Source organism: Microplitis demolitor, chromosome 10, assembly GCF_026212275.2.
Source record: "Microplitis demolitor isolate Queensland-Clemson2020A chromosome 10, iyMicDemo2.1a, whole genome shotgun sequence".
Taxonomy (NCBI): domain Eukaryota; kingdom Metazoa; phylum Arthropoda; class Insecta; order Hymenoptera; family Braconidae; genus Microplitis; species Microplitis demolitor.
The window spans coordinates 2,124,489-2,150,117 of record NC_068554.1 but is presented as its reverse complement, the minus strand read 5'-3'; the positions used below and the strand labels follow the sequence as shown (position 1 = coordinate 2,150,117).

The window sequence follows — 25,629 nt, the reverse complement described above, 5'->3', positions numbered from 1 at the left end:
AATTAACACACACACGATTAAAGTTATTTTATCAAGTTGATATATATCAAATAACGACTTTATAGTTAAATGCACAATTGATTGTTCTAAAATTTTTTTTATCACCTATTACGCTAATTAGTAATGGTGAAATTGGACCTTATTACTTAAACAATGTCGCGTAATTTTATTTATCCAATTATCCGTGAACTGTGGAATGTGAATATACATAACAAAATTCGATGGTAATTAAGTTAACATCTTTTACATTTTTTTTTTTGCTTATAAATTTTAAATTACGTTCCATTGTTATTATTCTTTGTTTTCTTTTCTTCGACGAGGTCCATCGCCGTCACTGGTGTGTTCGTCCTTTAATAAAATAAAATGTTCAATTGATGTACCGTTAAAGACAAAAAAAATTTTTTATGATACCAGCATCGAAACTTAAAGTTTCAGTGTCTCTAAAGCCAGTCAAAAGAAGCTGATATCAGTCAATAGTATTTGTTTCTGCTTAATTATAAATTGATAATGACAATTTAATAATTGATTACACCATTGGTTTTAAATTAACTTTTGTCCGACTGGCTGACACTGAAAGTTCCAGGTAATCATAAAAAATCTAGTGTATAACTCAGGATGAAACAGAATTCCAAACTGCAGGTGATAGCCACTTCATCCTGGTCTGAAATCATTTTGTTTCATCCCTTGTCACAATTTAAAAAATTACCTTATCATTATCATCAACTTCTTCAGTCTCACTAGCATTGCCGGCATCATCGGCATCTGCTGAATTAGCAGACTCTTGCTGCACATCTTCCTCAGCAACGTCTGCTTGTTCATTAAAGTCTTCTTCATTGGCATTAAGAGATTCCTTATCTTCTTGCCTGTCGTCTTTGTCCTAAAGTAAATGCCCATCGATAAATACATGTAATATTTTAAATAAACATCTACTTCTAGCAATAAATAGCATGTGTAAGTCTAAATACCTGGGACGGGAAACAGCAACAGTAAACTATAAGTAATACAGGTAGACCAGCGACTAGAATATACACAGCCCAAATCCATGGGTTTTCACTTGTGAAATTAACAAACTGGCGCCAAATAGTCCACTAATAAAACAAAAATAATAAACGCTAGCGTATTTATCTACATTATTTAGGAAACCAGTAGTAGAATAACAAATAATTTAACGACAAAAATAAATAAACGAGGTAATGAGGAAGGTCATAAAAGCATAATGTCATGGGAAATTGATTGCTGTCATAAGCGATTGTAGTCGTATACCTCCTTGGCCCTTTTGTAGAGGTACCACACGTATATAGTTATGGGTATAGAACAGTAGATAAAATAGGCAGCCCACCAACCGGGTTTATGATTCATTGACCGCATCAATCGACCCCACAATGTTACCTAAGCGCGCCCGCATTATAAAACGTTTCACCAAAGTCCATAAATCAATTAATAAAAAATAAATTAACAAAATAAATTTACAATTTACTATTTAGTCAAAGGATTATTTGTAGGAACTTAAAAAAAAAATACTCACACTTTCCTCAGCTATTTTCTTGCGGTGAATTTCGAAAGTGTCCTCGGCCCACTGCTTAGCCACGTCTTCGTCATCGGTGATGATCAAGTTGTCGAAATAAATGTCTGGAGACATTGACCAGAGCTCGAACCCAATAGCGTGCTAGTATTTTGTATATTATTATTATTATTGATGTATTTATAACGATAAGAGTGATAAATTTTATTAAAATAAATTAAAACAACAATTACGTACAATTGGAGACATCCGGAAAGGATGATCGTCATTGAAATAATCCGGATTGTGGATGAGTCTTGGTTTCCATTTACCTTTGTAATTAGGATTATCAATGAGCGGTGCCAGCCATTTACCCTTGTATCGTGGATTTTTCTTCATCTTTTGTTTGTACGGACCACAACCAGGGGCGTCTTCGCACTTTGGATTTACGATTTCTGGTGGATCCCACTCACCATCCATCTCTACATCCCAGTCTTCGGGTTTGACGGCATCGGGATTTGGAATAGTTGGTGGTTCATCTTCGAGCCAACCCTCTGGCATAACGTCATCCTCGTCGACAATTTGGACGGGTGCATCTTCGTCCCAGTCTTCAGGTTTCACCGCCGTTGGGTCTGGAATTTTTTCCCGCTCGTCCCAGTCTTCAGGTCGTGTTTCGTTCGGATCTTCGATTTCAAGGGGCGGATTTACTGGCGGGGTGAAATCGTCGAGCAGCGAGCCATCGTTTACTATTTTGTTGTCAACTTTAATGACAAATGAATTGTCTGGCCTTATTATCAAAGTGTAAAGATGGGGAATTTTGTCCTTGAAGTAATCTTCTAATCGTTCCTTAGGTTTCTTGCAGTGCTTCTCTTCGATAGTTCCATTTACAGGGTTCTTATGCCGGAAAATGAAATGAAGCTTGTGATCGTTGCCACATTTATCGGGTCCAAACATAATAGTGTAAGGTGTCTTATCATTGAATTTCTTAAGATCCGCATGCGCTGGATCCTGGGTAAGTAATTTCAAATATGCTCCGCCGCATTCTTGACCTTCTTGGAAATTAACTTCGTACTGAACAACCAGAGGTTTGTCATCAAATTTAAATGGCTTGTTAAGTAAAGCTGAAATCGCTGCATGTCTAGCTTTGCTTTTCAATACCAAACCCAAGTCACCATCTTGCTGGTTTCTAGTCGACTCTTCTAATGACCAAACACCTGCAAAAAAAATTAATTAATTAAAAAATAATCTCTTTTTGAATTATCCCAAAGCCAGCAGATAATTTTCTGATTTTTTTTCAAATCAATTACAAAAAAAAAAAAAACGAAAAATGCGCATGTAGAGAATTTAAATGTCTATAGGACAAATTTTTCAAATATTTATTTTTTTTTTAGTTTATCATTTTTAAAAAAATTCAAAAATTATTAGACGTCAACTAACTAGTATTGTCTTTTTAAAATAAATAAATTACCGTCATATTTGGCGATGTCTTCATCTGTTGAATCTTTTTTAGCTTCAGATTTAATCCAAACAGTTTTAAATCTTTCATTGTCATCAAAACTTTCAGCTAAATAAGCGAATCCCGATACAACAGGGCTAGTATACGAGGCTTTTTGTTCTTCATCACTAAAATCTTGGTCATGAACATGATTTTCTTCACACAAAATATTCGTAATAAAAGTATTTAAAATTAGAACGAATATAAAAGCTTTTATTCTCGCCATTAGTTACCTAATGAAAAAAAAAAAGAAAAAGAAAAAAAAAACAATCAATCATTTGTTTCCAAAAATTATGACTTACAAATTTATTAAAATGATGACGTCATTAGAAAAGTAAATACGCTAATGATATTTGATGAATGATTAGAGTAATTAAATTATCAAAAGTTAAAAATATCAATAAAAAGTATAAATAAAACTTACCAATTTAAAAATATATAATTTTATATTATATTTAAATTGCGGAACAACTGATCATATTTTCATACACAACTATGTAGCAAAACACGCGTATTTTATTAAATTAACTTAAATAATTATAATCTAATCTATTTACACGTACTCTGTTTCTCTCTATTCGCTCTGGGTCTCTTCATGTGTTCCAAAAGTCCATTGATCACCGGGGAATTAGAGTCTATGACAATTAGGGAGTGTCCAGAGTGGAAACATGCTGGAAATTAGTCTTTATTTTAAAACAAATAGCGACATCTTTATGTAGACATGGCGACAGCTTATTGGTTGACTGTCAAGATGGAATTTATTTACAGCATGAGAAGATAATCGGAAATATAGATATTTTTATTTTTTAACCAATCAAAATGTCAAAATCTCATGACACTGAACTTAACTGACGTCTAATAATTTTTAAATTTTTTAAAAACGATAAAAAAATATTTCAAATACTTGCGCCTTTAGTTTTTTTAATTTTCTACATATGCATATTTTTAAATTTTCTTTTTGTAATCAATAAGTTGAAGAAAATTCAAATATTTTTCATTGTCTGCTAACTTCAGGGTCACAAAATATCTAGGTGTAGATGTCATTTGAGATAATATTTTTAAACTGAAGATAACACCCAGCGAATCGCGGGTAGCTAAATTATAATGGAGATAAAATAACGATTTAAACATTTTTTTGAAGTCAACATGATGTCAAATCCCGAGGTTACTTTCTATCAATTTGCAGTCGTTGGATCAATTCAAAAATTTATTGAAAATATATTTACTCAATGCCTTAAATTAATATTATTTTATCAGCGATGCGCACAAACAATGGAGTTAAAATTAAGATCAAATTTTAATGTTCAAAATGTATATCAAAAAATTTTAATGGGAATCCAGTCTAATTTCTATATGGATAACATGGTATTTTCGGTTGTATTCCCAAATGATTTCTTATAGAAATATTAATCTATTCTTTTATCCATATGTGCGTATCAATGGAGGATAGACATAGAAATCCAGATTTTCTGAATTCTATAGAAATTCCTTATCTAGAAACTCAGATTTCTATGGAAATTTCCCGAAGAATATATGGAAGGAATCTATCATCCAAATTCTTGTTGTTCCTATATGGAAATCCAGGTACCCACATTTCCTATATGGATTTCCCATATATAGAAATCTAGAGACCCATGGTTTCCTACATGGATTCTTATATAAATCCATACACTTCTATGTTAATTCCTGTAGACTCTTAATAATTCCATAGTTTCCTTTACGGATTCCTATGGGTTCCTATGCAATCCCACATGGATTTTTATGATAAAATTGTCGAAAGCTAATAAATTAATATAAATTTCAAATTTGATAATTTATTATTCTCTAAAAGTTAATTAGCAAAATTCACTTGCAAGTGAATATTCGCTAATTTTTGCTAATTCAGTTTTAGAAAGTACGGCTCAGCCTAAGATCGAATTATGAAAGACTCAGAATCCATATTATTTTATGGATTTTATGTATGATTCCATATTTTAGTACTCTGTTCATACTATAAGGATTTAGAATAACAGTTTTTGTTAAAAAGGCCACTTTTTTTAATTTGCTAGACATTTATTTGTTGGTGATCCGACTGAATGACGATCGGCCATTATTTTTCCCAATTAGTAATAACAAAGGACATGCGCACAAGGTGGTTATATATTACAATAATTAGGTTATTCTGTTCCTAAGTCTATGCCGTCAATGTCTTTGCTCCTTTGCTGTCAAGTTTGAGAAAGTGTATGAAAGGTTGAATGATTATTGAACAGAAAGTGCACAGTTGATCGCCTTTTCTGACTAATATGTCATAGTTTATACTGCGGTACTTTGATTTTTATAAAATTCGTTAAAAATATAAAAAAAAGAGTTGTTAAATTTTATTTTAATAAATTCGTAATATGAATATTTTAAAATAAAAAAAAATTAGAGTCGCTGTACTCGTAAAATTGAAAAATTATAAATTATTAGTGAGAATCAACTCTTTCGATAATTGGTTACCACTTTAACTGTTAATGTAATGCGATAATGTATTGATTTTTTTTTGCAGAACAGACAGCTGGAGTTGACAATTTTTATCTATAAGTTATTTAATTTATTATAAGAAATTGATACCATCAGTAATTATGGAAGACGATCTTCCTGTCGAATATGATGTCGTTGTAGTGGGAACTGGTATTGATTTAATTATAAAAATCATTTTGAACATTTTTTTTCTTTATGTTTTTCCATAAAATAATTTAAAAATTCATTGTAGGCATGACAGAATCTATTGTCGCTGCTGCTGCCAGTCGAATCGGCAAAAAAGTACTTCATTTAGACAGGTAAGAACTTACACTTCGATTTCTCACGTACATTGCTGAAATTTATTCATTATTTCATTTATTTTATTACAGTAATGAATACTACGGAGGATTATGGGCTACATTCAATTTTGATGGGTTGCAAAAATGGATAGAAGATTTGAAAATTATCCAAGATACTGCTAGTGATGTTGACATAAATCTTAAAGATGGTGAAAAATTTTTAAAAGCCAGCAACCAGTATTCTACTGTTGAAAACATTGAAGAATCTTGGTTCATATATAAGTAAATATTTTTATACTGCACACTACTATTTTAAATAATTATGTTCAGAAAACTGGACCGAGCAGTTGTAGAATTTGAGGCACGAAGTTTGACAACTGGAGCACTTACTCTTTATACTCGGCTTTATATGACTTATTTTTTTTATCATTCTTACGACTATGGCCGGAATCAGCATTTTCGTCCATTTTCGAGGGCAATAACTCTCCTGCTAAAACTCCATGGCTTTCATTAATTGCTATTATAATTTTTCTACTTTTATGTGTTCGAGTTAGTATAGAAGACGTCTTAGTAAAAGCTCAAAGAGCTGGAAAATGTATTTACAGCAACGCTTTCGAGCTCAAAGAGCTCGAAAACAGCGGAAAGTTTTGGGGATGGCCCGCAGGGTCAACCGATAGACAGATTTTTTTTTTAAGCAAATAATAATATAGTTCATAATATATTAAAAATTTCAGCGATGCTGACTTACCAGAGTTATCTTCAAAAGACACCCAAACTGAAAGTACCGAAGGAAATAAAGACGATACTTCAGACAAAGATCAGGCTGATGCAACTAATCATCATGTCCAGCGTTGGTCCAAAGACCGCATAAAAAAAGAATATAGACGATTCAATATTGACTTAGCGCCGAAAGTAAATATCCAAGAAAACCGAATAATAGTTCTCTAGCAAAATTTGACTTAATCGTTTCATTTTAGTTACTCTTCGCTCGAGGGGAGTTAGTGGAACTGCTGATATCTAGTAATATCGCACGCTATGCTGAATTCCGAGCTGTTTCAAGAGTTGCTACATACATGGATGGAAAACTAATCCAAGTTCCTTGCTCAAGAGCTGATGTATTTGCTAATAAGACCGTCAGTGTTGTTGAGAAGCGAATGCTGATGAAACTATTGATGTCTTGTATGGAACAAGGCGCTGATAGTTCAGAATTCGATGGTTTGTAATGACTAATGAAAAATAGAATAATCTATTAGAATGATAATACTTCTAATAGATTATTCTGCGAGTTATCTCTAAAAGTTCTGCTTTGTTTCAACTCGATTTCCCTTTGAATTTTGTTTTAGGATACCGTGATAAACCATTCATTGAATATTTAAATACGAAAAATTTGACGCCAATAGTGAAACATTACGTCATGCAAGCTATTGCAATGGCTACTGATAAGACTTCATGTCGGGACGGCGTAAACCGTACAAAACACTTTTTGAATAGTCTTGGTCGATATGGAAATACACCTTTTTTGTGGCCTATGTATGGTAGCGGCGAATTACCTCAATGTTTCTGTCGCTTATGTGCAGTATTTGGTGGAGTTTATTGTCTGAAACGTCAGTTTAATGGAGTAGTAGTTGAAGAAGATAAATGCAAATTTATCGTTAGTGGAAAGCAAAAGCTCGCTCTTGAGCATTTAGTCGTCGGGCAAGGCCATATACCTCCTGAAATCGTTGACTCTGCAGGAGAATTGAAAATTTCTCGGGGAATTTTCATAACAGACAGGTATTTTAATTTGTAAATTTTCTTATTGTATGTCTTTACTGTTTTTCATTGTTCATTTTCTTTAGATCGATCATGCAAGGAGAGAAAGAAAATCTAACTTTGCTTTATTATCCACCTGAAGAGCCTGATCAAGAACCTGTTACTTTAATTGAATTAGGACCATCGACTAATGCTTGTCCTCAAGGCCTCTGTATGTTATGATTCGACATTTCTTAAGGTAGTCGAGTTATACTTTTATTCTAATAAACTTTTTTTTTTAGTTATGGTCCAAATGACCTGCAAACGCACTAAGACAGCCAAGGAAGATTTGGAGTATGTGGTGAAGAAATTCCTTGGAACAGATATTCTTGAATCGAATGTACGCTACCCGACTGATTCGCATACGCAAACTATCTCATCTGATGATGATCATCAACAGGAAGGGAATATTGATAAAGACAAAGATGAGAAAAATTTAAAACCTCATGTATTGTGGTCTTTATATCTGAACTTACCGGCTAGTGATATAAAATTGAGTGATTCAGCGCCAAAAAATATATATCTTTGTTCCGGGCCTGATTTAGATCTTGACTTCGATTATTCTGTAAATCAAGTAAGTTTTTTTAATTTCTCGCTAAGAAAATTTAAATTTTCAAATTTCGGAACGTTACTGGTTTCGTTGCGATTTTCGAAAATCGAGTTTTTATCTCGGCTCTCGGGGATATTTGGAAGAAAATTTAGAGAAGGTTAAGAGTCGTAACTGATGGTGGAAATTATTTTTAGGCTAAAGGAATTTTCAAAGCTATGTATCCCGATGAAGACTTTCTTCCACGTGCTCCGGATCCTGAAGAGATCGTACTAGAGGGCGATGAAACACCTGGGCCTAAATTTGATGATCATATACCAGAAGATGAAGAAAATCCAACTTCAGAGAAAGAGTAGCATGAATATTGTCATTTAATTAATTTGTAATTGATGCTTTTATAATGGGATAAGCCGCACAAGTATAGCCTCCATTCGTATGGTATTATTTTTTTTCATTTTTTTATTCTAAACTGAACCAATTAAATAAAGTCATTACTCTCTGCATGGTTAAAACGATACGTACGAAATAGATTTAATTTAACTTATCATTCAAACTTTAATTATTTTTACAAACAATAATATAATACGCAATTTGTACTGCAGATCCCACAGAAGTAAATTTAAATCTTTATAAAAGATTTAATTTTTTCTGCTACAAATTAGGATTTTAGTTTATTTTTATTTGTGCTAAGTAAAAAATCTGCTTATATTGATACTAAATAAAATAAATATATCCACATAAATAATTAAATATCATATGAACTTATTCCTTATTATTGCATTTATTAATATTTATATATACTCATTTGTACATCAAAACTTTCTAAAAGAAATGTTTTAACTCGAAAAAATTATCATCATATATAAGTTACAAATAAGTTATAACGTCGACTTGATAAAAAAAGGTGACCCCTCTTACATCTCAGTAAAAATATCTCCGTTATTAATATTTCAATATAAAAATATGAGATGTTTTTGTGCTCATATTTGACATGAGATTTTTTTTGTCATTTCTGAGATAAAATGAGGGAGAGCTATAACAGTAAACTAAATTAGAGACAGCTTTTAAATGATTTTCATAACTCGACACAACAATTCTAATTAAATTCATTCTCTTCAGAACGTAGCTTATGTTCCATAGTTTTTTTATTTTGATAAGTATATAATAGTAATATTATTTAATTGTAAAAAAAAATACAAATATTGAGTAAATTATTTTCAAATTTCAAAGAAATTACTACTTTTTGTCTTGTTAATAAGATGATAAATTTAATAACTGATGTTTTAACAATTATTTTTGTGTTTTTGCATAAGTTTTCATACTGTGAGTAAATACCAAAAAATTTTTAGTAGATCACTTTGATTATAAATTACTCATGTTATTGATAATTAAATAATTATTATTAAAATATTAATATAAGTAATAAACGATGTAATCAGTTGAAACTGATTAAATGCTGTAGTCTTGATGCAAAAAATACACGATTATGTGCAAAAATAAATTTATCTGGATTCCTAAGTTTTAAATTCCCAACTCTATAAAAAATTTCCTTTAAGTTTCAACTTTGCAATTAGATTTAGTCCAAAGTAGGGGAGAGACGCTGCAATTGGAACACTCAACAAAGAACAACGAGATAAATCATTATTTTTCTTGTAACTTATTCAAAACATTAATTTATGAGATGAACAAAAGTTTCAGATTTAAATCTTGTTTCAATATTTAAATATCTTTTATTAATAGTATATATTTACAATATAAAAAGAAAACATTTTTAATAAAATTAAACTCTTTGCACTTCAACATGAAATTTACAAGTTGGTATCAAAGTTATTTCAGCTTTGACAATACTACTGATACCAAGATTAGCAAGACTTCCGCGTAAAAGTCCACAAGTAAATGATATTAATCGTGGACATTCACGTAAATATTGTTTATTGTTACTAGTATTATTTGCTAAATGTTTTAATAATCTAAATTCATTGTCTTGTAATACATATGTGCCATGATGGTTAGTTTTCAAATTATCAATTTGCTTTTGATATAACGACGACCAATAGTCTGTACAAATAAATTTAATCATGTCTAACTCGTCTTTAAAACGTACCCATTCACGAGTCAACCGTTCAATAATACGATAACCAACACCAAAACCCATCCATTCTAATTCTGATAAATTTTCCTCGCCTTCCTGAAAAAAACATTTTGCGCTTTCGTTAATAGAGAATCACTCATAAGTCAACTAGTAATTGTACTTACTTTTAAATTAGAGTCATTGGAATTTTTACCAACAACATAGTTCATTATTTCAGCATGTAAGTATTCGAACAAACATTCGTTGGCTTCATTTGATACTGTCGTTAATGGTATTACTGAAGAACCAGCAATATTGGTTTTTGAATCTGTTACTTGAGGCTTCATAGTTATTTTTTTATTTTGAATTTTATGTTTTCTTAAATTTATTAGTATCGCCACCGCAAATATTTAATAAATATTATCATGGGGCAGTTGACAGATCATTTCTAACTTCTGACGGTAGTTTATTTTTATTTTTTTTTAACGAAGCCGGATCAGTTCACCCTCAACTTACAAGAAAGTGGCTCTATCTCACGCCCACTTTTAACACATGCAAATGTAGAAAAGTAGCATCCAACTTCTGGCTGTAAATTGACGTCAACTTTCCCAAAAAGCTGACGACAATCTGAGACCGCAATAAAAGCAACGACAGAGAAAGTTTCTGTCAAGTTTTGACAGCTTTTTACTAACCCAAATTGTAGAAATGTTGAGGTCAAGTTTCAGCAGCAAGTTTATGTCAAGTTGTGGAATTATTTGTTTTCAAAAATTTTGTAATTGCTATCTGAAAATTTGAAATTGATAATAAATTAGCATCAGTTGCGCAATGGAACATCAACTTTTTGCAGTCAACTTAGCGTCAAATTCTAGATGTATATTTCTGTTAATTTTCAGTCAAGCTCTCTGCTAGTAGCATTCGTTTTTCACCAGGAAATCTAGTTGGAAAAATAAAAAAAAAAAAAACAATTACTGAAATAATAATAACGCTCCTTTATAGATTGATAGTAAAGTTAAATTTGATATCAAATACTCGTTCATAACTCTGGTGTAAATACTTTCATACAAAATTACTGAACATATTAACAGTCAAAGTACTCAAGTTAAACGATTGAAACTCTAATTTGTAATAAATCTAATTGTTAAACATGGTAAGTTCAAAAAATAATTCAATAAATATTTTGGCAATAATTCAAATTTTGTATATTGAAAAGAAAAAAAAAATTGGTAATTAAGCAGTTTTGCGGATCCATTTTTTATCAAAGCTTAAAATATATTAATGTATAAAATTTATGAGTAATTCCGTTCTTACTATTCAGTTTGACGGCATATTGATAAAAAATCAGTGACAGAAACCGGTGGCTGTATCTGCAGGTTGGATAGTAGTATCAAGTAATTGATTATTGTCAGATTTACTTTACTAAAATAATAGAATTTCTTAAAAAATTATAAAGGTCATGTGGCAAACGAAGAGGAAGATTTCTCATTACGACTTATCAATTTTTGAGCTTTCCGATAAAATTTAATGAAAAAAAAATTTTTTCATCAGTTCCTCATTGATTTCTTCATTTTATTTTTTATGAATTTTTGTTGTATGAAGTATTCAATTTATTTTTTACAGATACGCTTCATTTTAATCCAAAATCGGGCTGGTAAAACTCGATTAGCTAAGTGGTATATGAATTTCGATGATGATGAAAAACAAAAATTAATTGAAGAAGTACATGCAGTTGTCACAGTCCGTGATGCTAAACATACTAATTTTGTAGAGGTGAGTTAGCCAATATTAAACAAAATATATAGTTCAAATGTTTGTGAATTAAGATATGTAATTTAGAAGTAAACACAAAGATAAATATAATTTTTCATCATTCCTGCACTGAAAATTTCAATTCCCGCCTTGTTTAAAGAGAAAAAAGTCATTCTTTTATTTCCGTATATTTTACCCAACTTCTTTTCGTTATTTCTAATTAAAGACAAAAACACTGATTGCAAATATCCTTAATTTTACAAATGATATTTTTTATCACTTTTTCAATAAAATCTACAATAATATTTCTCCTGTTTCTTTTTTTTAGTTTCGTAATTTCAAAATAGTATATCGCCGATACGCAGGGCTGTATTTTTGCATTTGTGTGGATGTCAATGATAACAATTTATGTTATCTTGAAGCAATTCATAATTTCGTTGAAGTATTAAACGAATACTTTCACAATGTCTGTGAATTAGACTTGGTATTTAATTTTTACAAGGTAAGAGACTAGTTTTACTTGACACTTTTTTTAAATTCTAAAGTATAATCAATTGTGTATAATTTATTACATATGAAATTGATCTTCAAACATTTTGGTGTGATATCTTATCAGTGTTTGAACGTTAATTATAATTTATAATAGAAGAAAGATGGGACTTCTCCATTTTTTAAATTATGTTCATTATATTTTTATCGAATTGTTATTCTAGGTATATACAGTTGTTGATGAAATGTTCTTAGCTGGTGAAATACGTGAAACAAGCCAAACAAAAGTATTAAAACAATTGTTAATGTTAAATTCATTAGAGTAAAAAATATTTTTTTAAAATTCCTTTATTTTAGGAGTTATATTTAATTAAATATTGTACAATATACTATAAATGTAATGTTTTATTATGCTAAGTACACTATTATTTACGATATTCATGACATTTAATCGTTAATTATAAAAATTATTCATTTTTTGTTGTAAAAATATGTAAAACTATATTATTAGAAATATATATAATATATATTAATGAAATGATTAAATACAAAGTTACCTTATCAATCATAAATACATAGATCACTTGATGACTCAACAATTCAACAGTTCTCGTGAATAAATAAAATAAATAACATTTTTTTACGAATATAGTTTATAAGAATAAAACAAAAATTTACATATTTGAATTATATAACAGTGAAATCTTTTTGTAGACTCTGTCTTTTTATCAACTTAATAATGCTTATCAAATAATTTTTTTTATGAAAATCTATAATAAATAACAAAGAATTGTCATTACAACAGTTCGAATCAGAGGTAACTACAGTGTTATTGCCAGTAGCACTATAATAATTATGAAACCCACCAGTCAAAACATATTGTTCTACTCTCGATCTCATTTCGTCATTTATTTCCCTTTGTTCGTCTGAATAAAAGTGATTTTTTGACTTGCTTGTGTTTGTATTTGTTGTAAATATCAGCCTAAATAATTTAGAGTCTTGCATATTATCATCTGAGCAATGGAAGTCATTAAACGAAAATATTTTTTGTACATTATCATTTTCAATATCAATAATGATCAATTTTTTTCTTGTTAAAATTAATATTACCGGTTTATTTTTTTCATCAGTATCAAGTAAATGTGCATTTATCAAATACAAAATATCATCATGATTTTCAATAATATAATCCATAAGTTTCCATAAAAATCGATATTCTAAATCACAGGAATTGTTGGTAGTAACTTTGACATTACGTTTTGGTAATGGCAGTGGATTCCAACCAGTACCTTGAAGTAATCCTTGGCCAGTAAGTGCGACAAGCTCTGCAGCACCACTAAGAGGTTTTGTCACAACTCCCACGAGCCCTAATCCAACTCCCGTAACAATGCCTCGAGTTGTGGAGTCACTGGACAAGAAATTTTGAAGTGGGTGATGAGCAAGGCCAGCGACTGCTGCTAAAATACTTATTCCGAAGCTTGTGAGCCCTTGATAAAAGCCCTGGGTCATTCCCTGAGGCTTTAGTCTTCTCGACTCTTCTTGTCGCTGCAAGTGCTCATTATCGAGAGTCAGACGGTCGAGATTTTTTGCAACACTTGATGCTAATTTAGTCACTGAGTTAACTGTACCTGCAGTTACGTTTTTCATTAGACTTGCAGACCCATGCGTAATCCCCATAATAAATCCCCACGGGCCGTGAAGTAAACCTTGGAACGGTAGAGATATGAAATCTTTGAGACCTAGTCCTACTGCCTGAGCAAAACTTCCTGGGGAACCGAGAATTTCCAACGAACCAACTACCCACCCTGCACCGAAAATTGCCCCTGATAAATAATGCATCGTCAAGGCATTGCCTAATCTATAAGGTGTTGTAAAGAGATTACGTCTTTCAAAAATAGCAAAATGTAATGGGGAATGATCTAAAGCTATGTAAAGTCTCACAGATGTATGAACACTTACAAGAATTGAAATCGGCTCGATTATTAAAGTTTGCAGTCTCAATGGCGAGCTAATTATTTTAGTGTCCACTATGACATTAGTAGGAATCCGAACGCCGACTAGTAATTTATCATTCGAAGATTTTTTTGTTATCAAATTTAAATTTTGAGAAGATGTAAAAATGTAGGGTTGGATTATCGTTGAGAGATAGTCCAATAATTGAGAAATAAATTTATCTTCAATGTAAATATTTGTCGGTAATACTTTTATGTATACATTTTTATATGAATTTTTGTCGTATATTTTGTCTAATGAAAGCTCGAAAGTAATCAAAGATTCATTTTTTAATTCAAATACAGTAGACTCAGGAGAGACTGATAAATCGACCATATTTTTATTCACTGCTGCTGGTTTTTGGTTTATAAGAACAACTGGAAAATCATAGCCGCCATTATTAAATAATTGATTGTCTAACTGTAAATCACCAATGAATGTTTTCAAATTGAGACATTTGATATTTGATGTTACTAAAATAAATGTATTAGTTAAGTAAAGTGCAGCGACTTCGTTTAAAACTCCATCATCACCGTCTTGGGTGATTATAATATTAATTTTATGTAAATAAAGGGAACAAACGGTATCTGAATGGTCGTTTAAATTTACCGCGATTTTTTCTCGTGATGAACGTGTGCTTTCTACATCTTCAGACTTTGAATTTGTACATTTGGTATTTTCTATCGATTGTAAGTTTTTAACACTTGAATATTTTGAATCACTTGGTAATTTCGAGTCGTACAATTTATCTTTTTCACTTATTAGCCGGCTTCTGATGTCGCGAACTGACACCTCAATATTTGACTTCGGTTCGATATTTATAAAAATTGAGTGACCCCAGCTTTCCACAATTATTTTAATGGGACCATTATGGTCAAGACCAATAAATCGATCAAATTTCACTGGATAGTCAACTGGAAACTCAATTATTTTTATCAAAACAGAATTATTTTTAAATTTATCAATAACTTTTTTTTTCAAATTTCCGCCACTTTGTTCAAGTGGAATACACAGCCATAACTGAGCAAAAATTTCCTTATCAATTGAACTGTCAGGAATACAGCTTCCAAATTTTTTAAGCGTATAGTGACAAGAATATCCTGGTCTCACATTGCAAGCCCAATTAAATGGTGGCGCGTCTAGTTCCAATGAATCTAAAGTTGGATTCGGATGCCCAGCCATAATCGTAAATGAACAAGAATTAGTGATCGTAAATTGCGGGAACTGATCCTCAATTATCGTAACGTAAACTACATCACGATCTTTTTGAGTCATGACGATTATTGGAATGGCTTTATTTCCTCTAGTGATTGAAACACAATTTCGTCCGAATGATTGGTCGAGTTTTATTGGACAAGACCAGCTGTGAATATCATTCAGTTCTTCTAATGTTAGTGAAATAAATGAATTGAAATTATTTCTATCATAATTTTTAATTCCCGAATTGTGCCAGGACTCAATAGGAAGTCCTATGCCATCGTTTTTAGATGGCGGTAAATTTAATTGGGTTCCTGTTAGTTCAGTGGTGAAGTCAATATTTGAACAATTTTTCTCTACGTACATGGATGCTAATTTTAAAGAATGGCTGGTTAAGTTACAAACAACATGACTGCTCATTATTTTGATGACTCGTGTATTATCTATCACATGGGAATTAATTATCAAGTTAATAGTTACAGATCCACAATCGATGAAAGTTTCAATGTTGCCTTCTAAAGGTATCAGCCCGTTAATCTGAGGTTTGATAAATCCGCGATTAGATTCTGAATTCGCAAACTGAAGGGGCGGAGACATAAATTTATCATTGAATAATTCAACTCCAATGTGGAATATTTCCAAAATTTTCGGGGGTGACGTGACACTATTGCTTGGAATCGTACACATAAAATAAATTTCTGGTGATACTAAATTTATATTTTTACTGTAGGCATTTAAAATAAAACACCAGGGACGTATTTCTACTAGTAATGTACTAGAAATTAAACCCGCGTCTTTATAATTTATTTGAACATACGTTTGAGATTTAACGACAGAAACCCAAGTGTAATTTTCATCTACGGGCCAGAAATTTTTCTTTACACTTTTATTGTCCGACAGTTGATTCAAAATGTCGTCAATTTTTTCGTTCTCTGGACGTTTGAAAAAATTTCGTTGGTCAACTGAATTATAAGAGATTGGAAAATTCAAATTTGTGTTGACGTCTTCGCTGAACATTAGTTTTAATAAATGGTGATGCTCGAAGGTACCGGGACAGTGAATTTGTTGTCTTTCTCCACGACCACTTAAGACTGACGAAATCGATGAATTGAGCGTAGGTGTTTCGATATTAATATCTACGGAATTCGGTAACCACGACTGTATCAAATACAATGGACTTAAAATTACTAGTATTTTGATATCATTCAGTAGATTTTCGCGAATGTTACGAACCCAAATGCTCAAAAATTGATTCTTGTTGTTGAAAGGTAATTTTACAAGCCACGGCTGATCACATTTTGGATTTGCTTTCAATGGAATGTCTCCAGTCCAAGATGTAGAACTTGTCAGATTCATAAATCGTAGTCTCATAGTAACATTACTTATATCGTTGATCAAAAAAGATTGTGGCTGATGATTTCTTAATAAAGTAAACGTCGATTCCGACTTGAGAGTTTTATCAGCAGTTGTATTATACTGCACTAATTTCAATTCAAAATCGTCAGTCAACTCATTTTTTACTATCAATTGCCCAGTGAAAAAAATAATTTTTTGAGTCGAAGTAATAAATTTTATTTTGTAATGAATTTTAACTTTATCTTTACTATTAACGTTGATTTCAATGACATTGTAATTACTGTTGTTATTTATTTTAAATAAATCACTCCAGACCCAGGTCTGATCTATTTTAATTGCGACGCGTAATTTCAAATTTGATTTTTGCCGCCATGAGTAAAAATAGCACTCGCGGGTTTGTAGAATAATATCATCAGTTGTTTTATCTTGAGAAAACCTTATCGGCAAATTGCAGTCATTAGCCAAAATAATTCTATTAAAAATACTGCAATTTTTACAACTCTCATCATTCTTTAGTGTCGAATTCCATTGGTCTAGTGACAGTATTAATGTATGAGCTATTTCCGGTCCAAGTCTTAATGTCATTTCGCTTATCGTCAATGAAAACTTGGTAGGATTTAATTTATTTAACTGAGCTTTCAACTCAAGTGATTCAAGTACTTTGTGCATCATCATCGATTCGTAATCTATAATTTTGACACTTAAATTTCCAATAAAATTACTTATTACTCCGTCATTAACCCACTTATTGTATACGAAACAATTATTTTCTACTATAAAGTCAGCGAAGCATTGATTCAATGGCACAAAATTGTTCAGCTTAAATTTGTCAAGCGGAAATGGTAAAATATTGTAATTATGGTTGTAGAAATTATTAAAAAGTGATATTTTTATATAATTGATATTCAAAGTCACTTCTATGCTTGGAATATATGAAGAATTGAAATAAGAGTCGATTCTCAAACATCCGGCTAAGTCACGAGGTGTCATTGAATTAATTGCTTCATCATTTGAACAAATAGTTGCTCTCCAAAGACAAGAAACGGCTCTCGATGGTGACTTATTCAGTAATGATGTCAAATTATCAGACTCTGACATATTAAATTGAATGAAACGTTGATAAGACATCAAGTTGTCATTCCAATACTCAATTATACAATTTATTTGATCCAAATCAATGTCTAAGTCATTGATTATGTTCCACAGAATATTAGTTAGATTCAAACGAGTCAAAATTCGCGGCTGCGGATATTTCCAAGCCATTATTTTACGGGGATAGTTTGAAAAAATAACTTGGTAGGGTAGCGGAACTTGATCGTTTGTTCCATCAGCAAATTGGAAAGCGCCAGCTCTCAAGTCATCTTGATAATATTGCTCAGTCGATGATATTTGGGTTACTTCTTCTTCATCGCTCTTCTCATGAGTGTATTCCTTTAAATAATTTTGAAATTCGCTTGATATTTTTTCAATAAATTTAACTTGTTCTGGACCCAAATCGATGTTTATTGAATCGCTGTAGCCTTGAAATCTTATTAACGGAGATTCATCTAAATCTTGCCATGACTCTAATATTATTTTCGCAACGAAATTGCAGGATAATGGATTCAATAAAGCTTTCAAGCATCCTTTTGTATTGGTAGTTATCACAAATGAATTTAATTCCACAGATGCTTGAATTTTCCTTATTTTACTCAACAAAGTAATTGATAATTCCGACAAATTGCCAATTATTTCTCTAGCATAATCAATCATAACAGCCACAACTATTTGTTTAGTAGTTAAATTTACATCAATAATATCACTGATATTTTTTATCATCAGATAATCATTCAAAAATGATGAGCTTTTAGATTTTTCTTCTTTTTTCCAATCAAAAGCCCGAGTGAATTCATTATTCAAATTATTTATTTGATCAATAAGCGCTGATGACACATTTATTTTAGTAGGCCGACCTACTTCCGCTGATATTTTACAATACCCCGAGTTATTTTCCCATTTGACAACGAAAATAGATGGCGGTATTCCCGTAATCGGATGCGGATCTCCACTTTTTGTTTGTACTAATACATTTTTATAGCAATCAGCATCCGGCAGAGCCATGATCTTGGTGTCTTTTTCACTAAACAGTACCGATATATCAAAACAATTAATACGGACCACGCGGCTGCGATTATTCTGAGAAATATAGACATTGGGTTGATAAATTGCGATGAAAGCCAATGGGATTTTAAAGTTGCTCTTGTCCGGATCTTCATCAGCATTTTTATAAATAGCGATTGACAATTTCCCGCAGTTAATTACATTCTCATATGGCTCTGTAGTCTCTGGATCTCTGGTATTTACATATATTTTACCGTCAATACTTGAGGAACCAACATCGACTCCAGAATCTTGGATTGATTCGCGATAAGATTCTTGGATAGATTCATTCCGAGTCTCCTGAACAGTAGGTAAAGTTGTCGGACAGTAGTAAGAATTTACATTACACTTATCAGAGGTTTTGTTGACTTTAATTTCCAATTGCTCTAGTTTAGAACAAAATATTGAGAACAATTTTATCTGATCTAGATTAATAACCATCTTAATATCAGTGAGACAAGTGATTTCTATGGCATTCCCACATACGATAATTTTTGATTTTAATATCATTGAAGGCGCTATTATACAGCACAAATCAAATCTATTTATCAATGGACACACTGTTGATTTATTGTCAATCAAAATATTTTCAAGTTTATTCCACTCTAACGCTGGGTTCTCGTTCATGGTAAACAGTAATGGCGTTTTCCGTTCCGTGGCTTTCACATGATAATTTATCCAGTTAGTACTTGAAATACTGATGCCATTTACTTTTATTTGGTATTGACGATCCTCTAAAATCGAACTAGGAGTATTCAAGATGTTTGATTGCGCAGCAAGTTCGTAAATGTCCGGTCGTAGAATCATCCGGCAGATGGGATTATCAGCATGTGGAATTATGGAAATCCCATCGTTTGTTAATATAAATGTGTCGTACCGTTGATTAGAAGGTAAATCTATTGGGATTATTAATGTCACTCCTTTCAGGTCCAAGTATACGAGTGGAAACTTATGATGAAAATTTTCAGCGCTAGATCTACTATTCTGTTTTGTAAAACGGAAATTCAAAAATACTTTAAATTTTTGGATTAAATTAATCGGCAAAATTATCTCTAACATTTGCACTTCGATGACAATTTCGGTTACATAGTTGGACATTGCAAAAGCATTGTCTTCGTTGAACAAACAATTTTTCGAAAATTTATTTTTAAACCGCATCCATTTGTGATAAACGTTATTTGATTTCGCTATTGTCAAAGTAAAGCTCAAAAAGTCTACTTCATTTAATTTTTTGTCTAAATTTTCACTTTTACTTGACATTATAAACCCCGTAAAATCACCTAACATCCAATTGCTGTCATCTTCATTCAATAATTTTCTGTAATGCATAATTTTGGCACTTGTTATTTTGTTTTTCAATTTCACATAAATCGGCTGCCAGTCTAATGACGTTATGATGTCCTCAAATTCAACGATAACTTTGTAATTGTAATCTTCAATACTTGATTCTACGTCGTCATCCGTCAGTAACTCAATGATCATCTTTGTTATCGTCCATTGAATCCATGCAGTAACACTGTCACCATTAATCGACTCCAACTCTACGTCATTTTTTGACGTTGATGCAGATGTTGACATCGTATCAGTTTCCATAAAAAATATTTGAGTTGGACTGAGCGGATTTTTCACAGAACAATTAAAATTATCATTATAAAATTTTAAATTTGATTGATTATTCGTATTACATGGCGTAGTAAATAATTTATCAACTATTTTACAATTTCTATTCAGTAAATCGTCAATCAATTCCAATTGTTTGTTCGTTAATGAAAATAAAATTGGCGACGTATTTATGTAAATGCAAAATCCTAATGAACTTGAACTGTCATGATTTTCATTAACGTTAGACTTTAATGTGGAATCAATTGTTGTGTTGAAGTAATCAATACTTAGAAAATTGTTTACTTTTTTATTTATCAAAGTGAAACAATGGAATCTTGTGAGATCTAGAGTCCAGGGAAAATTTTTTAACTTTACGTCATTTATTCTCAATATATTGCACGAAGTCATTTCTGAATGATAGCTGTCATTCCAACTCGCTGACTGTACATTCAATTTTGACGTATTGATGACAAATAATTTTAGCGCCTCGTTTGAATTTAGCGCGCGTTCTTTAGCTTCTTCAATTCCATCAACTCCAAGGCAGTTTATAGTCAGGGTTGGTTGATATATAGTACAGTTATCGATAGTTATATTGAATATTAATCGCCGCCATTTGGAATAATAATCCAAAATAACTCTGGTAAATAATGATGACTGAATTTTATAATTATTTGGTGTCATTTCTTTTTGGTTGTCATTTTTATAGTTGTCTTTAATCCAATTAAATGCATTAAATCGGCACTCTCCCTCCGATAAACTGTGAACGTTTTCATGCAGGCTCGGAAATTTTTTTCTAGTGCTGGTATCTGACGATGTCTCATCTACCCCATAATTGTCTAATAAAATCAGCGAATTATTTTTATCGTTAAAATTTAAATTATAGTCCAACCAGTCGAATAAAAGAGGATCTAGAATAACGCGGGTTTTATTAAAATGAAATTTGATAATTAAATTATCGACTTCGTTGTCCCAATAACGTGGGAGCTGGGTAAATAAGTAGAATAAGTGGCTTGTATTTTTTTCACTCAGACTTTCTGGTCCTGACATAATAAACGCCTGCGTTATGTCATTTAATACAAAAATTTTAATAGACCCGACATTAATTTTAGTCAATACAAACATTAAAAACTGTGAGTTAAAATAATTTATTCGTTCGAGAGTTAATTCTAAATAAACCTGATTTGTTTCATTACATGCCTCGTGAAAAAGAGATAAAAACATTGTGATATTTGTATTTATTTTTAAAAAAATAGATGTTAAAATTGTATAAATAATTAAAAATTTAACTTTCGTTGTGGTAATTGTTAAGTTGTCAATAAATAAATCAGTCGACGCTTGAATTACGTCACTATACTCACTCCAATACTGCGGATAAATTAAAGACTTGGCAGATAACTTACAGCCGAATGGGGATAAAAATATCATATGATTATTTTCTGCTAGGTGTAATTTACATTTTAAATTACATATATTTAGTTCATATGTTTTATAACAGCTATCCAACATTTCCTTGGGGACTTTGATTTGTTTGCACGCACACAAGACTACTCGCAGTGGATAAATAGGTGATACTGTAGACAACTCGACTCTGTCAATTTCAAATGCGAGCCGAGGATAATCTAGGGAAAACTTATAATTTTTTGAATTACTATCTAAATTACTTTTACGGATATCGTGATGATGATTTGCTAAAAATATTTCAACAGTTAATTGATTGACAACTAATTCGACTTTTTCGGTCGCTATGTATTCATTTAATGCATCGAACTCTTCAATTGTTGTTGATGAAGATTCGATTAATGTGTCATTGTTTTTATCACTAAAACAAGCCAAAAAATCCTTTTCAACTAAATCAGCGATAGCGGAGAGACGATGAATGATACCAGAGCATATCTTGACTGTTAAATTACCGACATAGTATCGAGTTATTTTTGTCTCTTTAAAATTGCAAAATTCAAAATTTCCGTTGAATCTAAATAATTCTTTCTTGGACATTTCTGCAGGTATTTCAATAAAATGAACAAAGTCCATCATGAGAGCTGGAGATTTGTCAGAATTGTTAGTAAAAAGTTTAGATAGTAAAGTCTTGGACATAATTTCTTTGTAATTTTTCGCTAATCCATTGTTCTCATTTGCATTTATATCAAAAAGTGAACTTTGATTGTAGTCTGATTGGAAGGATCCGGCAGTTAGATAGAATGTGGGCTCAAGATTATTTTTAACTTCTGAGAATCCACAGGTACAGTTACCTTGTGGATAAAGTCCTATGTAACCGAGTTTAATTTGTACTGCTGTAAAATTAATATCATAAACTAAAACGGATGTGGACACTGCTGACAGTCTTAGTGAAATGCACGGTCGATATTTAACTTTCAAATTTTTTCGTGAATAGACTTCTTGACTAACTTCGATAACTTTAAAAGTAAAAACAGTTTCATCGACATAAATTCCAAAATTAATAACTTGAATATTGTTATCTAAGGATTTATTTAGGGACAAATCGTTATTCCAATCAGGAACTAATGATGTGACAGTCTGCCATGCCCATGAGCTCCAGCTGATATTGTTAGTTGGTCGAGCTATAACTGAAGTATTAGAACTTCCCGGAAATAAATTGTCATCACTAGACACAGAAATTTGATCGTTTCCTTCGGAACTTCTCACTGACATACGATCTCTGGAGTTTAATTCAGATTGTAATGAATTAATTATCAATGTAACTAACCTCATAATCATTGGTAACTGATGTTCAGTCATACTAAATTCTATTTTTTTACAGTGAACGTCAAATCTCGTTACTGACTCACGTTCTGTTGAATCAGGTTTCTGTTTTTGATAATCAATTAGCCAACGAATCGTCATCGAGCATCGATAAACAACTGGATCTTGATAAATTTCAATTTTACCAGAAGCATCCATACGATCTAGACAGAGAGTTAAATCTTCGATGGTTATTAACTTCCTTAGTATCATGTCAGTTGTATAGATATCAGTAAATGATGGTTTCCATTCATTGTTCACAGTTTGTAAGCCGAAAAATCTTATGTTAACACTGAGAACAATATCTTCTTCGACGAACTTCAGTATTAAGTTGTTACAATTTATTGTTATATTGTTCACGACTTTTGTAACGATAGTTTTTATGTAACTGGATGGTGTTTCTTCTCTGAAAAAATAATAACATGTGATAATTTTTAACTTAATCAAAAATTTTGGGAAGAAAAAAATTTTGACAGCCAGAATGGAACTTTTCTATAGATATGGCAACGTTACACGTCAAATTTTATTTACGGGTAATCGCACAGTGAGGGAATCCCCGCGACTTTACAATTTCTTCTTAGAAACATATTGTAACTTTTTATATCGATTAGTAAGACATTGATACGTGAATTGCTAAGTTGTTTTAGGAAACTAATGACTATTTTTTTTCAAATTAGCAAAAAAAAGCGGGAATTCCCTCATAGCGCGACGAATGAAAGGTTCAAAATTTTGACACTCGTAAAATAGGCAAAGATTTACAACTGAAAATTTTTTAAAATTCAGAAAGTTGTTTTGACTTCGATTGTTGAAAATCGAATTATGATAAGATGTCAATGTTTTGGAGGCTTAGGAAATTATTCCGACATTTTCAGAGGTATGTGTGTATGGGTGTGAAGAAAAATAAAGTTATACGTACTGTAGAGTATCAAAATTAATTTTTTGTGGAAAATTATTATCACTATTGACTTCGGAATCATCTCTCATTTTCAAAATGCACTCAATAGTATTAATCGTAACAACAATTGGCTCTGACGCAATTTTAACCCATGGTACATGAATTGATAGCTCATGAATGTGACCACTGATGAATTTAAATGGTAATTTCAACTCATCATTCAAAACACTCAGTTTTAGATCTAAATTTTGGAATGTTGCATCTCCACCCCACAGGGAAACCTTTAAAACATGAATACGCAATAAATTTACTAATTTTTGAATGAGGTAAAAAAAGATCTAGCAGCCAATCAATATATTTATACAAATAGAAGTGATCAACTACTGGACTTTTTACATAATATAAAAATATGAAATAAAAAAATGATAAATACCTGAGATTGTTCAGGTTTGAAATTCTTAACAAATTTTCCCACATAGTTCAAAATTATAGGTGTAATATATGATTCAATTTTAAACATTTTATGTGATTTTTATGTCATTGGATATTTTTATTATTTTGATATTGTAAGATCCATTGACTGCCTATTTACAATTTTATTTTCACTAAACTAAAGTATAGGTTAACTCCAATCAATTATTTATTTTGAACTGTCAAAACATATGCGATCAACTTTAGTTCAAAACATCTTTTATTTCTTATTATTTTAATCATTTTCTGTTTACTACTTCTTATTTATTTATTTTTATTTATATTACTTATGCAGCCAAAATTTTGATCTTGACAATATCCATCAATTTGTTCCTTGCTAACGCTATCAATGTTTACATTTAAATTTTCCTTCAAGATATAGTAGTCTTACACATGATAGTAAATATTTATAATTGTTATTGTTTTAGTATTTACTTGCAAGTGCACCTACCTGTCAAAACTTAAAAATTTAAAAATACATGACAGCCAACATTTTCATGAGTGTGAATATAGCTGACAGTTTGTAATTTTTTGAATTTTAGAAGTAAAGAAAAAAGTATTAGTCGGGTAAAAGCGAAAAGTTTCCATTTTCATTCAAAAGGTTTCATTTTTTTCAATTTTGTTATTTTAATTAATTATTTTATTTATTTCAAATTTATAGATTGTCTTATGTCTGCTACAATCACACTCGTAACATTTTCTGGGTAAGGAATGTAAAATACTTACACCTGGTGTTAATTACTTAGTACTATAATTGTGTAATATACTAGGTAAATTACTCGTTAAGTTCTATA

At 31.1% G+C, this 25,629-nt stretch overlaps 5 protein-coding genes across 9 annotated transcripts; 2 read left to right on the top strand and 3 right to left on the bottom strand.

Annotated features, from left to right (window-relative positions):
* Positions 1–17: 17 nt before the first annotated feature.
* Positions 18–3,659, bottom strand: LOC103571831 (calnexin). 2 transcript variants are annotated; one of them, XM_008550148.3, is made up of 7 exons: positions 3,560–3,659; positions 2,970–3,229; positions 1,760–2,715; positions 1,526–1,666; positions 966–1,088; positions 707–877; positions 18–348 (listed from the first exon to the last, which is right to left on the bottom strand). In XM_008550148.3, exons 2-7 carry the CDS (start codon positions 3,220–3,222, stop codon positions 292–294), a joined length of 1,701 nt encoding a protein of 566 aa, XP_008548370.1. In that variant the 5' UTR covers positions 3,223–3,229; positions 3,560–3,659; the 3' UTR covers positions 18–291. The 2 variants fall into 2 exon arrangements, with proteins under 2 accessions (XP_008548370.1, XP_008548369.1); XM_008550147.1 differs by having other exon boundaries at positions 3,421–3,657.
* A 1,481-nt stretch (positions 3,660–5,140) lies between these two features.
* On the top strand, positions 5,141–8,558 carry LOC103571830 (rab proteins geranylgeranyltransferase component A 1). Of its 4 annotated transcripts, none has more exons than XM_053742365.1 (10): positions 5,141–5,298; positions 5,529–5,648; positions 5,731–5,797; positions 5,870–6,061; positions 6,514–6,691; positions 6,757–6,994; positions 7,123–7,552; positions 7,618–7,742; positions 7,813–8,144; positions 8,315–8,558. In XM_053742365.1, the coding sequence occupies exons 2-10, from the start codon at positions 5,600–5,602 to the stop codon at positions 8,471–8,473; spliced, it is 1,770 nt and encodes a 589-aa protein (XP_053598340.1). In that variant the 5' UTR covers positions 5,141–5,298; positions 5,529–5,599; the 3' UTR covers positions 8,474–8,558. The 4 variants fall into 4 exon arrangements, with proteins under 4 accessions (XP_053598340.1, XP_008548366.1, XP_053598341.1 ...); XM_008550144.3 differs by having other exon boundaries at positions 5,524–5,648; XM_053742366.1 differs by having other exon boundaries at positions 5,141–5,443.
* Positions 8,559–9,822: 1,264 nt separating this feature from the next.
* LOC103571829 (trafficking protein particle complex subunit 6b) lies at positions 9,823–10,717 on the bottom strand. Its single transcript, XM_008550142.3, has 2 exons — positions 10,374–10,717; positions 9,823–10,305 (listed from the first exon to the last, which is right to left on the bottom strand). The coding sequence occupies exons 1-2, from the start codon at positions 10,533–10,535 to the stop codon at positions 9,898–9,900; spliced, it is 570 nt and encodes a 189-aa protein (XP_008548364.1). The 5' UTR covers positions 10,536–10,717; the 3' UTR covers positions 9,823–9,897.
* Positions 10,718–11,150: 433 nt separating this feature from the next.
* On the top strand, positions 11,151–12,852 carry LOC103571828 (AP-2 complex subunit sigma). The gene is made up of 4 exons (XM_008550141.3): positions 11,151–11,335; positions 11,806–11,955; positions 12,263–12,436; positions 12,648–12,852. The coding sequence occupies exons 1-4, from the start codon at positions 11,333–11,335 to the stop codon at positions 12,747–12,749; spliced, it is 429 nt and encodes a 142-aa protein (XP_008548363.1). The 5' UTR covers positions 11,151–11,332; the 3' UTR covers positions 12,750–12,852.
* A 102-nt stretch (positions 12,853–12,954) lies between these two features.
* LOC103571827 (intermembrane lipid transfer protein VPS13B) lies at positions 12,955–25,295 on the bottom strand. The gene is made up of 3 exons (XM_008550140.3): positions 24,798–25,295; positions 24,386–24,645; positions 12,955–23,875 (listed from the first exon to the last, which is right to left on the bottom strand). The coding sequence occupies exons 1-3, from the start codon at positions 24,882–24,884 to the stop codon at positions 13,111–13,113; spliced, it is 11,112 nt and encodes a 3,703-aa protein (XP_008548362.1). The 5' UTR covers positions 24,885–25,295; the 3' UTR covers positions 12,955–13,110.
* Between the last annotated feature and the right edge of the window lie 334 nt (positions 25,296–25,629).

Excerpts from the sequence above, each read along its gene's own strand:
- LOC103571829 (XM_008550142.3), bottom strand. The coding sequence starts at position 10,535 with ATGAAGCCTCAAGTAACAGATTCAAAAACCAATATTGCTGGTTCTTCA. Across the intron at positions 10,306-10,373 it reads CCAATGACTCTAATTTAAAA|GAAGGCGAGGAAAATTTATC; the intron begins GTAAGTACAATT and ends TGTTTTTTTCAG.
- LOC103571830 (XM_053742365.1), top strand. The coding sequence starts at position 5,600 with ATGGAAGACGATCTTCCTGTCGAATATGATGTCGTTGTAGTGGGAACT. Across the intron at positions 7,553-7,617 it reads GGAATTTTCATAACAGACAG|ATCGATCATGCAAGGAGAGA; the intron begins GTATTTTAATTT and ends CATTTTCTTTAG. Across the intron at positions 8,145-8,314 it reads TCGATTATTCTGTAAATCAA|GCTAAAGGAATTTTCAAAGC; the intron begins GTAAGTTTTTTT and ends AATTATTTTTAG.
- LOC103571831 (XM_008550148.3), bottom strand. The coding sequence starts at position 3,222 with ATGGCGAGAATAAAAGCTTTTATATTCGTTCTAATTTTAAATACTTTT. Across the intron at positions 2,716-2,969 it reads AGACATCGCCAAATATGACG|GTGTTTGGTCATTAGAAGAG; the intron begins GTAATTTATTTA and ends TTTTTTTTGCAG. Across the intron at positions 1,667-1,759 it reads CTTTCCGGATGTCTCCAATT|CACGCTATTGGGTTCGAGCT; the intron begins GTACGTAATTGT and ends ACAAAATACTAG.
- LOC103571827 (XM_008550140.3), bottom strand. The coding sequence starts at position 24,884 with ATGTTTAAAATTGAATCATATATTACACCTATAATTTTGAACTATGTG. Across the intron at positions 24,646-24,797 it reads TCAAACCTGAACAATCTCAG|GTTTCCCTGTGGGGTGGAGA; the intron begins GTATTTATCATT and ends CATGTTTTAAAG. Across the intron at positions 23,876-24,385 it reads ATTAATTTTGATACTCTACA|AGAAGAAACACCATCCAGTT; the intron begins GTACGTATAACT and ends TTATTTTTTCAG.
- LOC103571828 (XM_008550141.3), top strand. Across the intron at positions 11,956-12,262 it reads AACATACTAATTTTGTAGAG|TTTCGTAATTTCAAAATAGT; the intron begins GTGAGTTAGCCA and ends TCTTTTTTTTAG. Across the intron at positions 12,437-12,647 it reads TGGTATTTAATTTTTACAAG|GTATATACAGTTGTTGATGA; the intron begins GTAAGAGACTAG and ends TTGTTATTCTAG.